Below are 16,831 nucleotides of genomic sequence, written 5' to 3'. Positions count from 1 at the left end.
AACTCTGGCTCACCCTGCACAGCCGTCTCTCCATGCCTAGGTGCTGACAAAAGTTATTTGTTGTATTTCCTCCACTTGGTGAGTGACAGGAGACTGGTGTCAAGTGAGAAAATGAAATGTAAATTTTATTAAACACTCCTCTCATCTCTGTGTATCAATCCAGATTCCAGCCTAACATAGCAAATCAAATCCTGTCTTTGCCAGGCCTGAGGGCAAACCAAGAATCATTTCTCCTTAATACCATTGCCTCCTAGTAAAATATTTTTCTGTTTTGTAAATGAAAATTTAAAATGCAAACCCTGTTTTAATCCCGGCGAAAAGATGTGCATTTCAGGGAAAGAATGCTACACTTCATTCTGTTCTGGCTTGTGCTTTCTTGTTGTTTGCAGCCCCAACAATGATGATTAGCTGCAGCAGCTCCCATTTAAATATTGCCCAGTCGTGACTTTTTATCTATATATCCATCATGGGGCTTAGTAGCAGATCCACAGATGATTCTGATACATTTAATTTGAAATAGCCTTATAATTACTGCAACGAATTGCTGTGTGCAATGCTGCTCCCTACTGGATGGAATCAGAACTGCTCAACTGTGTGTCAATAGCTCTATACTATCATCATTATCCTGTCGCTTCCGGGTTAGGACCTGTGTTTTCAGAAAAGAAGGATCTCTGTTCCAACCGTTCTGTTTCCTTGAATTTAGATTTTTCTTTCAGAAAACTGTTCTCAGCTCCTCAGCAGATCGCCAGGTGGACTTCCTCAGAGATGGGCTCTCAAGGCTTCCAAGCTCCCAACTCCTGGATAGCATGGAAGCCCTAGGGGACTTCAGATGACACAGTGGCGTAGTGGTGCCAACTGGCAAAGGGTTCACTGTTCTTTCCAAGCAACTCCTGTCTCAGTCCTGACAAACTCACTACACCACTTTCATGGCATTTATCCATGAAGGGTAGCATATGAGGTCTGTACTGAGAGCTTGTAACTGATCAGTACTCAGAATAATTGGGAATAATGTAACTATATCAAAATGTATGCCTCATGGTCTTGGAATGAAAGTTAAACACCAGGGAATCATGTCTTGGTGATGACCCGTTCAAGCCGGAGGGTGCTGTCACCCCTCCCTGGCTGGCCAATTACATGTTGTTGTTCATCCTTCGAGTTCAAAGATGACCATGCCATCACTGGTTGGTTTGGTTTCTGTGGCCACGTGAGTGACTGATCAGGCCAATTTGAGCTTTGAGCTGTCTGTGGTACACTTAACAACGGATGCCGCTATGGGTTACTTGATTAACAGCCGACCTGCTGTTGCGAGATTTATGCTGCTGGCGCGCCTGCTCTGACGCAGCAGTTCTCCTCTGTTCATAGACTGTAGCTCCGGTATGGATGAAGCTTCACCGGGCAGAATGATCATGAGAAGGAACTTCCCAAAACTCTGGGTTCAACGATGTTGAAACGCCTCAAGGATGACTTGAGGGAGTCCTTGCAACTTTTCTTCTGGCTTCCCTGAGAGTACTTTCCCTCCTTTAGCTTGCCGTAAAAGATCTTCTTTGGCAATTGCTCATCTGATATTCTGGTGACACGGCCTGCACATCTCATCGGTGATTTCATCAACAGAGTATGGGTGTCAATTACATAATGTACTGCTCAGTGGGCTACATTTGTACCAGTCCCGAAAAGTCAATGGAAAACCATCAAAGACAAACTATAAACATCGAAATCACTTGGAAGTGAAAAATCAATGACAGGACAGTGAGAGATGTGCTTGGCCTGTGAATAAAGATAAAAGGCTGATTCAGTATATCATGGGGTGGAGAAAGACATTCCGGATTCATTCACTGAGGAGACATCTAGTTGAGCAGCAGTATTTCATGAAACCTTGGGTTCTGAGAAGCCAGTCAATTCTGCAATTGACTGAACTTTTTTGGGTAGGAGGAGAGGGAAAAGGTACATTATGAGATAGGAAAGGTCACTATTAATGAGTGGAGGCCCTAATTTGCATTGTATGATTATGTTTTATAGGGGAACCACTCTCTCGTTTCTAGCGGAATCTCTTTTCTTTCTTAATAAACTTCCTTTTGTTTTATTCTGAGTGCTCGCATGTGGTGTGCGTTATGCTGGAGCGATGATGATGTAAGGTAAAACTGGTAAACCACGCTGTGCTGTTCCTGTTGGAGCAGAGGATCTGAGACTGCTGAGATACGCCAGTGCCAGATACCCCAAGGGACCATTTTAAAGGGACTGGGGTGCTCGTATTGTTACCCGAAAGACAAAGACACAGCTGGAATAGCCTGGAAGAAAATGCTTGAGTAGCTGACAGGCTGGGGCTATTAGGGAGCAGGAGATAACAAGGGGACTCAGTCCAGGGCACCCTGCAAACTATCACATGCAGATCCTGGGCTCCTGAGCTTCCTGGCTTCCCACCTGGCAGGCTGCCAGGGCTCTGGGCACCTCGGAGAACCGTGGCAATGGTAAGAATTGAAACGCTGTTTTCTAAAATGAAATTCCAGAATTCCCCTCTCACAGGAAGCAATGGTTTGGGGGAATAGGTCAGGATTTCTCCCAGAACAGGAATTCCAGTTTCTAGCCAGCTCTAATCACAAAATTTCATACCAGTCCCATGAGGAAAAAGAGGACTGGTTACCCCCAAATAAGAGAGGAGGAAACTGAGGCACAGAAAAGTTAAGTAACTCAAAGGTCACAGAAGGGAATCCATGGAAAAGCAATCAGGAAAAAGCACCCAGGTCTCCTGACCCCCTATGCTGAGCTAAATGCACCAGACAATGTTCTCTGTCCTAGACACTTTCCACAACGAAAGTGAGGTGGGCTATACCGATAATAAATACAGAGTGAGGAAGGATTCTCCCTACAGTTAAAACTCTGGGTGGGGCCTCAGAAGATCTCAGTTCAATTCCAGATTCGCTGTGTGACCTTGGGTGAGTCATTTAATCTCTCTGTGCATCAGTTCCCCATTAGTAAAATGGAAATGATACTCTCTTTCTCCATCCCTTGTCTGTCTTTTCTATTTAGATTGTAAGCTCTTCGGAGCAGAGACCATCTCTATGTGTCGGTTGAGTGCCTAGCACAATCTGACCTCGACCAAGATCAGGGTCACTAGGTGCTGCTACAAATAAATAATAATAACATATGCATCCAAATTTGCTTCATTTTCAGAGCACTGAGATGAAAAAGGTACATTCTGTGCTGAAGCGCTGTCAAATCACATGAATTGCCGGCTCCCTTAATATCACTATTCCCGCCTCCGCCTCGCCAACTTAAATTCTCCCATGCCTCCAGCTAGAAGGCTGTTGGGACTCAGAGCTCTAGATACCTCCACACAGGAGATCAGTCATTTCACGCTGCCAGTGGGCTTCTTTACTATTCTAATACAGAACCGATTGCACACTATGACTAATAATGTTGGCTGTAGGAAAGAATTATTGATATAAAGACTAAGAAAGGCCGCCTCAGATTTCTTGACAGGACAGTCTTGACTTTGAGAGAGCAAAGCATAAAATAACTTCACGGGCCTTCCAGACGGCAGTAGGCTGTTGGAGAGAAATCCACAATTGATGCTTGAACTTGAAACTAGGGACATAGACCAGTTACAAAGCTTCTTCACTTGTACCTTACAGTACTGTGTCCTCTGTGTCTGGCCACCCATAGCTTCCCTTCAGCTACAAAGATTTGCCAGTGAAATATTTAGCTCTGCTATTATTATTAATTTGTATGACAGTAGCATGTAAAGGCAAGTTTGTGTTTATACAATATCGAATACAATGGAGACCCAGAGGACGAGATAGTCCCTGCTCTGGATAGACAAGAGAAGGGATCTTATCCCCTTTTTCATAGACTCATAGACTATACAATCAGAAGGGAGCATGATGATCATCTAGTCTGAGCTCCTGAACATCGCAAGCCACAGAACCTCACCCACCCACTCCTGTAATAGACCCCTAACCTAAGACTGAGTTATTGAAGTCCTCAGATAATGATTTAAAGACTTCAAGGTACAGCGAATCCACCAGCAAGTGACCTGTGCTCCATGCTGCAGAGGAAGACGAAAAATCCCCAGGGCCTCTGCCAATCTGCCCTTGCGGAAAATTCCTTCCTGACCCTAAATATGGCAATCAGCTAAACCCTGAGCATGTGGGCAAGACTCATCAGCCAGACACCCGGAAAGAATTCTCTGTAGTAACTCAAAACCCACCTCCTCTAACATCCCCTCACGGGCAATTGGTCATATTTACTTCTAGTAGTCAAAGATCAGTCAATTGCCAAACTAGGCTTCCCATCATACCACCCCCTCCATAAACTTATCAAGCTCAGTCTTGAAGCCAGCTAGATTTCATTCCCCAACTGCTCCCCTTGGAAGGCTTTTTCAGATGGGGAACTGATGCACAGAAAGATTGCATGACTTGGGACAAGTCGCTTAGTGATCTGACAGTGACTCCAGCTGCATTAAAGGGAGTTAATGTCATTTTGTCTCCTTAATTACTAGTAAGTATTAATCAGAGTGAGGTAGCACCTAGGAGCCCCAGTAATGGACCAGAACCCCATTGCATCAGATCCCATACAAATCCAGAAGCAAAAGACTACCTCTGCCCCAAAGAGCTTACAATCTGAGTAATAAAAATATTATTGGTGAATGGAGTCAGGAGTTTGTCTGTCACTAGGAAGAGGTGGAAGTGGGATTGGTATGCAGGAACAGGAGTTGATCCAATTGTTCTAAAAAACACTCCACATTACGAAAAAGTATGAGAACCATTGTACTAAGCCACTTCTCCCTCAGTTACATATTGTGTCTGTCACTGGCTGATTGATTATGTACTAGTGTTGGATTTAAATACATTCTTAGGGCTAAGAGAAAGACTAATGTTCATTTAGTTTAATGAACTAAATGGCAGAGCGACAAACACAGACATACATTCAGCCTTAAAATACAGAACAGCCAACTACAGAAGGAAGAAATGACTGACGGTTGGAAGTCAAAAATAAAGACCTGATTCTGAGGTTAATTACACAGATTTGATACTGGTAACCCTGTTGATTTCAATGGAGTTGCTCCTGACTTACACCGTTATAAATGTCAACCTGTCCCCTACTAGCAGGTTAGTTTTGACTAAGCACCAAGCGTTCATATGCTTAGGTGAAAAGGAAGTGCTAGCTAAAAAGTACAGCTAAAAGAATCATCATCTCCATTACTACAACATCCACTGCTCTGGGCTTGATGAATGCAATCTTGCCTCACTCAGAATGCTGCTGGAAAGAGTATTTTCCTAGGCCATTGCTTTTAACATCACCCTTCTCTTTGCCTCCCTCCATTGGCTCCGTTCTCTAGCATATCAACTGTAAGCTGCTTGTCTTCATTCTCAAGGCTTTTCACAGCTTATCCCAACCCTACCTATCACCCCTCTTTCACTAGCAAGCTGTTGACTCACACCTCTGATTGGACATGATGACAGCCTCAGTCACCCCCCTCATTACAATTTTCAAGCAAGCATTTTTGTGCTTGCTCTCCTACTGCCCCTCATGCTTGAGCAGATCCCCATAAACATCTGCAAAACTATCTCACTGGCATCCTTGCAAACTCTTTTTCTGTGATACCTACAACAAACTTGACAATGGTTAGGCTGCTGGTGGGTCAAGACCACTGCCTACCATGCTGACCAATGTGGTTGTATTCCCTGTCTGCCTGTATCTATCTGTCTCTTGTTTTATACTTACATCAAAAGCTCTTTGAGGCAGAGCCCATCATTTTGTTCTGTGTTTGAACAATGCCCTTTGCAATTTAGCCCTGACTCGATTCTGAAAATGGTCAATTGTGGTTCAGGATGATTGGTAGTTAGAATTGGAGGGGGAAAAAATGACCTACATTAGTTCATCAAATAGCTTCTCTGCTTTAACAGGATGATCTTGTACATAAAATTCTCAGAGAGCACATTATGAGACAGGCACATTACAATAACCTGAACAGAATAGCCTCCACCCCCTCCCCCGATTAAAGAATGTAGCTGATATTTAGCTGGTGCAACTCTTGATCTTAGCTCACAAGTTATGTTTCAGATGAAAAAGATCAAACAGATGATTAAGACTATCCCTTAAAAGCATCATATTCATAATTCCCTTGACGTCAGAGGCTGTGTTTGGTTCACCGAGGCAAATACCCGTCGTCTCAAGCTTTATTTATTGGTTTATAAGCTTGAGTTGCATAATGCAGGATTTTTACTTGCACTCAAGGGACATCAAGGGCTTTTTAAAATTAATTTCCTGCCCACATAATTTCACTGGAACTTGGTGAGAATAATACCTCCAGGAGGACTCCATAGAAAAATCCATGTAAATAAGGCAAAATGTCTTTATGGCTGCAGCTTGAAATTGGCATGTAAGAAAAGAGTTTGTTACCCAGGGATAATAGCAGACTTCTAGAGCCATGGGCACACCTGTGACCACACACACACACACACACACACGTTGATCGCTAATGTGGCCCAGGATCCGGTATGGTTCAGCAGCAGCAGTGGGAGCTACAGGTTGTGAACTACAAACTGCTGCATGTTGGGAGAACTTCCTAGTTCCGTCCAGAAAATATCCTCTGCTCTCCCAGGAGGAAATTTTAGCAGTGAAGTCAGGAGGATGAGGCAAGCCGAGAGGAGGCTGCTGGGCTGGAATTCTGTTCTGTTTCCTTTCCGCAGAAAGCTTTGCTCCTGGTGGTTTCTTTGAGTGGGTCTGGTCTGGAGTCACACTACGCTGACCCACAATGCAGAGCACACTGAGGGACCGCAAGCCCCATCCCCCAAGGTGGGGTAAAAAGCTGCACAGCAGTCTTACCCTGTCTTGAACAACCTTGAAAGGGAGGCTGAGTGACATTCAGAAGACCAAAAAAATCCTGAAGACATTTCACTGAGATGTGATTCCACTTCTGTGTCATAGTATAGGCCAACTCAGAGGAACAGAGGCCTGGAAGGGACCTCCTCAGTTATTGAGTCCAGTCCCCTACTACCACAGGGGACTGGACCATTATATGAATCAACTCACTCTTGTTCCGAAAGTCCCTCCCCTTGCAATGGGCCTTGTGTAGCAGAGTCCAGCTGGAACTAAGGGAAGAGGAATCCTTGCCTTCGGCCCATGAAGCAGCTTCACCACAGAACCAAGACCTGGGGTACTGTGTGTAGTATGTAGCACCTTCCTTGATTACTTTGCTCTCCTAATGGGTTTTAGCCAGTGGTTTTGCATAGTGGTACACTCAGTGTTCACGCCAACCATACCTACCTACCCATGACCTGGCTCAAACTCTTTCAACCCAGCCTCCATGAGGTGATGTGGATGGATCAATAATCTGTTATATGGATGAGATGCAAGCCCTAGTCCCTCCATGCAAGATCTCTGCTGCCTTTCCCCCTCCATAGAGATCTGAACCAATGCTATTATTCTCTTGGATCTATCACTCTAGTATCTCAGTGCTGACAAAAATAAACTGGTCTTCTAGAGTGCTTCCATCCAAAGACTCAAAGTGCTTTACAGTCGTTGCTGAATAATGCCTCACAACACTCCAAGATCATCAAAAGCAAACCAAGGTTAGATGATTTGGCCAACAACGTTGAAGAGGGTCGTGGTACAGTCAGAAATTGAATCCAAGAATCCTGAGTCTAAGCCTTGTGACTTATTCTTCAACCATAGCATCTGTGTGCCTGTACAGGTGGAAGCCTTGGAATTTGTTTTATTTTTAATCTTTCACCTGCCACCCCAAAATTATTACTGAGGACACTTGCAAAGACTCTTCAGTGATCTCCTAGTAACTTCTAGGAGGAACTTAGCTGATTCCCATAACTTAGTCTTCAAATGAGTTAGTAACTAAGGCTGGTTGAAAATTTTCTTTTTTTTTTCCAGCCTGAAATTGAATTGAAATTGGACTAAACAAATATTTTTTTGGAAAATGTCTGCTTTCCTCATACTTTTGATTTTTTTAACAGAAAATCTAACATTTGAAAAACCACTGTTTTTTGTTTTGCTTAAAACTGAAAAAGAAAGTTTTGGCCCAAAAATTTTTCGTTGGACATTTTTAGCCAAAATATTTCATTTTTGTAGGTTTTCTATTTTCTGCTATTAGAACTTACTGGTAACACACACATGCACACACAACCAGGTCTTTCAGTGTAGACCAATCCTTTTATAGTTGGTGTAAATGTCAGCTGTGAAGATAAGGGAGAATAGGTATAGACTGTGTCCTATGTGTCTTGAATTTATTGTATGAGGTGTTGACGTGTGCTCATGATTTTCAATTGGTGATTACCTTGCGGTCTATTGAGTTCTATTTATTTTTTGTTGTATGATGGTTGAGCATCTCTGTTTGCCTCTTTGGATGTGCTGATTTTGAACAGCAAGAGTTCAATAAATAAGTGATAGATACAGGTTATAAGTTATAAGGATACGGGATCTTTATTTTCTATTTCATTAATGGGCTGACAATGTCTAAATTATACAGACAAGGCCTGTTATTTCTGTCTCTAGGGCAACTGATCACATTCAACCTCAAAATCCCAAAGAGAAATGGATGTGTTGCCTTCAAGTCTGAATGTTAACAAAAAAAAAAAAATAACTCACATTCTAATCCCTAACTCTGAAATGCTATTTGGAGTCATCTGCACAAGGACAAAAATAAACTATATTAGCATATTCTACAAAATCATTGTCAACATTCATATTAAGGAATTACACCCTGAGCTGGTGTCAGTCGAGACAGCTCCACAATGGAGCTATGCCAATTTACATCAGTTGAGGATCTGGCCTGAAATATTACTAATGAAATCACGAGCCCACATAATGCACCCATCCCCATTCCCTTATAATAACTCTAATGCCCCTTAGAGCTGTTTCAAACTGTGTCTCTGATCTCCTTGCTAAGACATTTAAATCTTCTGTTTCATTTGCATGGTTATCCAGCGAAATGGCTCCTAGTGTTTCTTTTCTTGTTTGCAAAACTGGGGGGCGATGGAGGGGGAACATGGAAACGGGAGGATTTATCTATGTTGCAGGGAAATTATTCAAAGCTGAAAACTTACTTTTGTTCCACAGGAGACTTGCTTGAAGGCTCAGAGTCTCGTGGGGGCAGATAGCTTTTTATTTTTATTTTTTTTTAAGTCTTACCGTAATTAGTATTTCATCCTGTTTTGTTTGGGTCCACATGCTGCACTGAAGCCCCTCACCACAGAGCTGAACGCACTGGAAGGACCATTGATGCAATGCAGCATCTCTTTCATGCTAACCTATTTAGCTAACCTTCCTGGGTCCGCAGCAACACAAAATTACCTGCTGGCCAACTTCTTTTCACAACAAAAAATTAGGCTAAACATAGAACAGGAGCGAGTGATGTGGTGAAGGCATGGTGCTACAGGTCTCTAGTTATTTAGGGCTGAAGGCCCAGGCCCTCAAAGGTTTTTATCTCCCCAGACCTTAACTCCCCTTGAAATCATTGAGAGTTAGGCACCTAAATACCTTTAAGGACCTGGATCAAAGTGTTTTGTTGAGTCAGAGCCTTAGTCCTCCTTACTTTCAAGGCTCTGTATAATTCTGCTGCTGGTGCCTCCTCAGTCGTATCACCTACTGCCCTCCCTCACACACCCTATCCTCTGCCCTTTCTACTCACCTTGATGGTCCTTCATCTCCTCCCACCTGCAACCTCCACTCGCCTCTTCTTCTCGCATAGCCTTCTTCTTCCTCTGCCTCTTTGTGGATCTTTGCTCTTCTCCTACATCTCACCCCTTTTTCATCTAGTGATCCACCACCAATTATCCCACCAGCACCCTGCATTGCAGTATTCTCACCTGACCACGAATAGTGCACTAAAAAAAAATAAAAAAGCATAACAAACATAAAACAAAGGAATTAAAATCGTTCTCCTGAAATAGTTTCTCTGTCTCCTCCACAGTTTTGCAAGTTCCCCCATTTCTGTCTGGCACAACCTCTGGTTTGATCTCTTTTCTTACTCATCTGGAGAGCATTTATCCTCCTGAACCAACAACAGAAGAGAGCCGAGTGGATAGCGCCTCCCTTGGTGGGCTCAGTCATCTGGAACTAGGCTTGCATGCGTGTGTACCCCTGCCCTCTGTTGGATGGAATCAGACCTAGGTCCTATACTGCTAAGAGCCAAAAGAGAATTTCCTTTTGCTCAAGCAGTGGGGGGACAAGTGGGACCGTGATTTAGGAGAAAGGACTCTTGGTCCCTCTTATGGTGCAGAATTCTGAGCATGCTACATTGTTGCAGCTGCGAAGTTTTAGTCAGCCATGGATTTGTTACACTATATTGCATTTGTCTTGTGCATTAGAGTGAACAGACAGGGCTAGAGACTCCCACTATAAATACAAGAGAGTGCATCGTTAACACACGGACAAAGAAGGTGCTATTAATCTCACTACAAAAGCACATTGCTCACAGGTCACTGGGAAGGTACTATTGTCTTTTGTTGTCAGTGCTGTTACCTTTTTTAAAAAAAGTAAATACGAATCAGACACAGGCTCGGCACAAAGGGAGAGATTCAGTTTAAAAAAAAACAAAAAAAAACACAGACCAAGGAACGCACACAATTTACTCCCTCAGCTGCAAATCGGCACCAAATAAGAGTCTAAAGAAGCATATATTAACATTCAGCTGGCAGTCACTGCAAGCTGTAATAGACATGAGCATTGACTAGACCCAATATTAGTGATGGTACTGGGAAACCATCCTAGCTTTTGGCTGCCTGAAGGCAGCAGTGATCCCCAGCTTGTCCTATCTGTCAGTCTATTTGATCTCCAAATGAATTGCTTTTGATAACAGCTATATAAATGCAGAACTGTTCCGCTGGGCCTTCTTAAATGAGACTCCTCTCTTTCATCTCCCAGTCATTTCAAAAAGCAGATAGACTTGTTAGAGGTTTTTAATGCAATGATTTATGTTTTATCTTGCCTGGTTTGAGGCAGCATTTATTTAGCACTAAATTCTTCCCAAGCCTATATGTGAGGGAGAAATGTTTGAACACGGTATTTGGGATTTAAGATAGTATATGTGTGTACATATACTCTGTGTGTGTGTATATATATATAATATATTGTGTGTATATATTTGGGGGATATTGATGGGGTATGCATATGTTTATACATATATATATATATATATTTCTGCTTCATTACTGAAAAGTATGTGATGAACTTTATTTGCATTGATCCAATAATCTAAGCCACCTGGACCTTTGAACCTCCAGCAAAATTAAAATAAAAATATTTGAAAACCCTCGAAACAGCATCCTGACTAGGACAAATAATGAACAATGTTTTTTTTGGAAAAAAGAATCAATCCTTATTAAGTTTAGTGAAAACAAACTTCTGGCACTCTTAAAATTAATGCTTTGTATCTTTAAAAAAAATCAAGTATGAAGTCAGATTGATTTTCTCTTTTGTTTTGGATATTTTTCAGTTGTTGAATGTGTGTCCACAGCTCTGTGATTTTAAAGAGCGGTTGAATGCTGTCTGTCTGTTATAATTCACATGATCTTTCATAAGAAGCACACCGCAATCTCTGCTGACGGACATCTGGTGGAGAGAGCCGTAGTTCTCAAGGGCATAGGTAGGTAATCCAAGACTACATATCCAGATAGCACACCACAGAATGCAGGGAAATGAGTGAGCCTGATGATTTTCTTTCTTCCCTTAATGGTATTTGCAATGTAAAAACAACTCAACCTATTTATCTTGATATGGTCAAGGGGAAGCTTCAGGTAACAGTGTAACATGCACAATGAAAAGAAGAAAAAAACCTTCTGAAAGAGTGACTGCTCTTACCAGATGTCTGTGGGTTGTGCAATTCATATTAAGACAGGGACTAAACCTCATCTTTGGAAAGTGTGAAAGCTACCTATTCTGTTGCTGTGTTATGTAGATTATTGCCCTCCCTCTCCTGGGAAATAGCTGATTCCCTTCAAAAGCCTTCTTTTGTGCAACTGAGATAAAACACAAAAGAATCAATTGTACTGGGTATAACTGAACTGGTCCTATTAAAATAAACTCCCGCCTGTAATTTGGCACATCAAGGTACTGTGTAGTAATGGGCAAAGAGGCTGTTCTTACTATGAAATGATAGGGTTAATTTCCTGATTTGAAAGAAATAGGGATGGACATTTCATAAGTGCCACGCTCACCTTTTCATGGGACTTGTGCTCCTAACCCCCTCTGGTGCTTTTGAAAAACCCCACCCTAGATTCCCATTTTAGTTCAGGGCAGCCCCATGTTCTAACGGTTAGAGCAGAGGACTGGAAGTCAGGACTGCCTGTCTTCTGTGTGAAACCAATTTTTCCACATTGGGAGTGTGATCGAATCCCAGGAGTTTGTGTAGGCCCCTCTCTAATTCGTATTTTTGTAGCACCATAAGTTAGAAATGGCGCTTTGTATATGGCCGACAAGAAGCAGTTCAATTCTCCTCTTGCACCAGCACAAATCAGGAGTATCTACACCAAAGTCATTAAGGCTTTACCAAAGTAACGCTGAGGTAAGTGAAAGCAGACATGGACCCCAGGAACCTGTTCTGAGGTGCTTCTTGTGCTGATTAGAAACTCTTCTGGGCAGGGACCACTGGCCTGTATTTTTAAAGGTATTGAATCACCTAAAGATACAGATAGGTGCCGAGGCAGTTTTGAAAATCCCATGATTTCAGTGGTAGTTAGATGCTTTTGAAAATCCCTATAGGCACCTATGTTTACCTTCAGGTGCCTAAATAGCTGTGCACATCTAGCCCCAAATCACTTCTGGGATTGAGAAGCTAGACCAGCAAAAGCACCTTTTTTTTTTTTAAAGACCAGTTTAACTGCATCTACATTAGGGCTTATACCGACATCGTTCTGCTGATGAAATAAATCACACCACCTAAGAAACAGAACTCTGTGAGTACATGTTTTAAGTGTAGACCAGGCCTTGGGCACTTTTGAAAATGTTTATCCTGTGTGTCTCCATTTCCTCATCTGTAAAATGGGGATAATAGTCTGGTTCTCCCACCCATTGTCTATCTTGTTTATTTAGATGGTAAATTCTTTGGGGATGGGACTCTCTCTTACTTTGTGCACAGACAGTCCTAACAAAATAGTGCCCCCATCTCAGTTGGGACTCAAAGCACGACTGTAATAATAACAATAGATGATTAGGAGAGGGATATGGTCAACATGAGGTGAAAAGAGCATGATCATGAATTTGGGAAAACAGAAGGTGAATGGAGAAAGAGGAAACCTGTAGCAAAGAGAAGGGTGTGAGGAAGCGAGGATTGCTAGATGAATAACGAGACTGTAAGCCCTGTGGGCAGATGTATTTCAGCAGGATGTAAGGGCCATACGCTTACATACATATACACCGATGGATCCTGCTCAGATACAAAATGTATGTGTGTCCCTCATCTGCACCCACATCCTGCACTAGTAGATTCTCTTCTGCACCAGATCTTGGCTAGAGATTTCATCATGACCTGGCTGCATCCCCACCCACAAAATAACACCATTTGGTATTCACAATGCATAATTTGTAATGAGAGAGATGCCAGAGCTCCAGCAATTTGGTGCCAGGGATCAAGCAATTTCTTTTACGTTCATAACTGACGTAGCAAGCCCAGGGTTGCCATGGTTATGAACTGCCCAGTCTAGAGGTGCCAGAGCTAAGTCCTGGCATATATTAAGCACTGGGTATACAGATTGTCTGCTTTTTGCACCCCCTTTCAGACAGCCACTGAAAGAAACTGCAGTTCCCAGAAGTCTTTGTGCTGGGGTTTATTAGCTTTCAATGTGAGCAGATTCACAAACTTCTGGGAATTGTAGTTTGCTAGCTGGAGGATGCAATGAAAAGTCTCAGTTGAACTGTCTAAACCCCCATCAAATGTATTACACAAATATGTGAAAAACTGGATAGCTTCTTCTTTACTTCCTTGGAGTTTGAGATAATGAATTCAACAACTTTTCTTTAATATAACAGAGTGGTTTCCAGTTAAGGGACACATCCTACTAGATGGCATTGTAGAGCGGTATAGACCCAAAATATAGGTTATACTTTTTTTAAAAAAGTTTTATAAAAGTAAATATGAGCAGAAAATTCATGATTTCTTTTTCAAATTCTACATTTTAAATACTGTAAAAAAATTAGATTTTTAAAATTAATGTACATACAACAGTCCAGATTCTCATGTAAAAGTAAGGCCCCCTTTGACAGTGTAAATTACATTTACATCCGCTTTAAGACTCCTTTACACTGTCAGAGTGGTGTAAAGAGGCCTTAGTGTGCATGAGAATCAGGCTCAATAAACTTAAGGGGCATGATACTACTCCCAGTGCAGACAATGGGAGTTTTGTCACTGATTTCAGTGGGTGCCCAGGGGTTATGTTACCTGTCAGCTCTGTGTTCTTGAGAACCAAGGCGCAAAACCCCTACTCTCTCTGGCTCACCTGAATCCCCTCCCCAGACTCTGCTTGACCCAGAAACCAAAAGCAATGAAAAGGCCGTGGTAGACACACCTAAACCCCTCCAAACAAGGGTGATAGGATTAAGGCAACTCCCCTAGCCTCATCTACATCGTAGATGGAACAAGAATTAGCATACCGAATGGAGAACCAAGCTCCAAAGCAGGAACCGCACTGAACTCTGGGATTGGCAAAGCAGGGACACACTGCATGATGGGAGATCTCTGCTCCTGATGTAAATGAACCCACACCTGCACACACCCAGCTCCGCAGTTATCAGACCATTCTAGTTATTGATATCCAAAGCACTGAATCTCCCTGGTTGCATTGTGAGCTCCCATAAGGAACACTGCCCATAGCCAGGAGTGATCAGCTCCCATTGTCCAGCGTAAGGAAAACCACTCTGGGATACTCCCTGGAGTCATTGTTTACCCATAAACAAACCTAGTGTTCTCCCTTGAACCACTGTTTCTTTCCTACAAAAACCCCTAGCCAAGATCAAACCACGGTTCTGATGCCTGGATTCAAATGCTGCATCAGCTCCACTGGGACTTCCCCTTTTCCTGACTGATCGTGTTGGGGGCTCTGCCTGTCTCAAGCACTCCAGACCTTAAGCTGAACAGCCTGTCTCCTGGGAACCTCTGAGCTGCACGGATTGGTGAGACCCCCCATCTTCCCTCAACACTCTCTCTCTCTCTCTCTTTTAGCCCATGCACAACTTTCTACTTTTGTAATCAAATCTGGGCTAGCTTTCTCCAATACCCCAACTGTAACTGTGTAGTATTGTAAGCGTTTGATTGTTTTTCTCTCCTTTTATGGTATTACTATTAGTATCATAAGTTTTATATACCGGGCAATAAACTAACTCGTAAGCTGGTTGCCAGTCTCTCGCTCTCTCTCCAAACTTCATTTACTCCTTTCTCCCTAGAGACTCTTTGTCTTTAGCAGTTCTATGGTGTTCCTTTAAATACTGCCCTTCACTTAGGCCTCTAAATAAGCCTTATCCCCATCTCAAGGCTTAGGCCACCCTGCCAATGGGGGGGATCTGGGCACATCCACTACTCTGTGTCCTGACCCAGGGACCCTACAAAGAGCAGTCACATGCTGCTTCCTGTAATAGTTGCTCCTGCTATTCCCTGGGCGCTTCCCATATAGCCCCTTCATCTGCATCCTGACCTCATGGCTGAAGTTCTTCCTCTTGGAATGCCAGTGTCCACCAGAACCCATCTTCTGGTTCTCTCTTGAGCTCCAGCATGGAGCACCTTCCTTGTTCCTCTGGTCCCCACCAGCAACTGTTCTGCTCAGGCAGGCCCTGCAGCTCCTTTTAACTGAGCCTGCTAGGCTCTGATTGGCTGCTTCCCTGAAGCCTTTCTAGGCAGACCTGGAGGACCCACCTTCATTGCTTCTTTCTGGGACAGAGTGTAATGGGGCCTCACCCTGTCATAGGATCTGATGAAACAGTGATGTGGAGCTGAATATTGCGATCTTATGGATGATGTGACACTCCAAATCATCTCGTGATCTACTCCCTTGGTTTCAGTCAGATTGAAACTCAGGGCAGATGAGCAATCACCATACTCTACCCCTCACAATGAGAAAAGAATGGAGCCATTGAAGATGATTGCCTCTCTCGCTGCCCAGGTCCTCAACCTTGTCAGCAACTCCTCATGGTCAATGGTATCAAGGAAGCTGACAAACAAGAGATTCAGCTTGGAGAGCAGGCATGGAATCCTGGCCCTACTGAAGCCATTGAGAAAACTCCCATTAACTATAATAAGGCCAAGATTTTACCCCAGGACTTCTGACCATCACTGAAAGAAGATAATCAGCTAGTCAGCTCAGTGATTTCTTGCGCCATACTGAGGTCTAAAACCTGTCTGCAAGGGATGAACAAAAGCCAAGGATTTGAGCGAAAAACAGAGCTGTTGTGTCTGTGATGCTTTACAGACAGACAATGGGCCAAATTCTGTTCTCACTTACAGTGGTGTAAATTCAGAGTAACTCTATTGGCAGAATCAGCTTAGTATTTCTGCCCCAATTTAAATGTAAGGACCTGAGCCAAAGCCAAATGACAGCAATGCAAAGACTCCCACTGATTTCAGTTGTCTGGATTACACTTTTAGTCAAGACGTGACAAGCACTGGAGAGCAGAAAGAAAGGAGAACAAAGGCTACATCAGTAAGATAATGTGGATGATCTAGATAGAAATCTGTGTTTTTTCTCAGAATTTGTCTTAGAATGCTGCTACTCCCTGACGAAGGCTAGAGTTTGCAGGCTTCACATCAGAAGCATGTTTTAAGGAAAGACTTGAAGAAGCTAATGGTCAAAATCAGAGCGTCATTGCTCTAGTACACATAGTAGGAAACAGTGCC

The 16,831-nt window shown here is 42.9% G+C and overlaps 1 protein-coding gene and 1 long non-coding RNA gene across 2 annotated transcripts in view; one reads left to right on the top strand and one right to left on the bottom strand.

Moving 5' to 3' along the window:
• Positions 1-3,130, top strand: part of PKHD1 (PKHD1 ciliary IPT domain containing fibrocystin/polyductin) — a 366,705-nt gene extending 363,575 nt beyond the window's left edge. Inside the window, exon 66 of the mRNA XM_067544968.1 lies at positions 717-3,130. Within this exon, the coding sequence (XP_067401069.1) occupies positions 717-805 (89 nt within the window). The 3' untranslated portion in view covers positions 806-3,130. The remainder of the gene's footprint in view (positions 1-716) is intronic.
• LOC137150910 (uncharacterized) overlaps positions 1-15,741 on the bottom strand; it is a 32,427-nt gene extending 16,686 nt beyond the window's left edge. The window contains exons 1-2 of the long non-coding RNA XR_010919114.1: positions 15,636-15,741; positions 9,641-9,836 (exon numbers count right to left, since the gene is read on the bottom strand). This is a non-coding gene — a long non-coding RNA (uncharacterized lncRNA). The remainder of the gene's footprint in view (positions 1-9,640; positions 9,837-15,635) is intronic.
• Between the last annotated feature and the right edge of the window lie 1,090 nt (positions 15,742-16,831).

Source organism: Emydura macquarii, unplaced genomic scaffold (assembly GCF_026122565.2).
Source record: "Emydura macquarii macquarii isolate MOO-44397 ecotype Brisbane River unplaced genomic scaffold, CSIRO-AGI_Emac_v2 contig_1041, whole genome shotgun sequence".
NCBI classification, from domain to species: Eukaryota; Metazoa; Chordata; order Testudines; family Chelidae; genus Emydura; species Emydura macquarii.
Note: the sequence above shows the minus strand (reverse complement) of the source record. Positions and strands in the feature narration are given on the sequence as shown.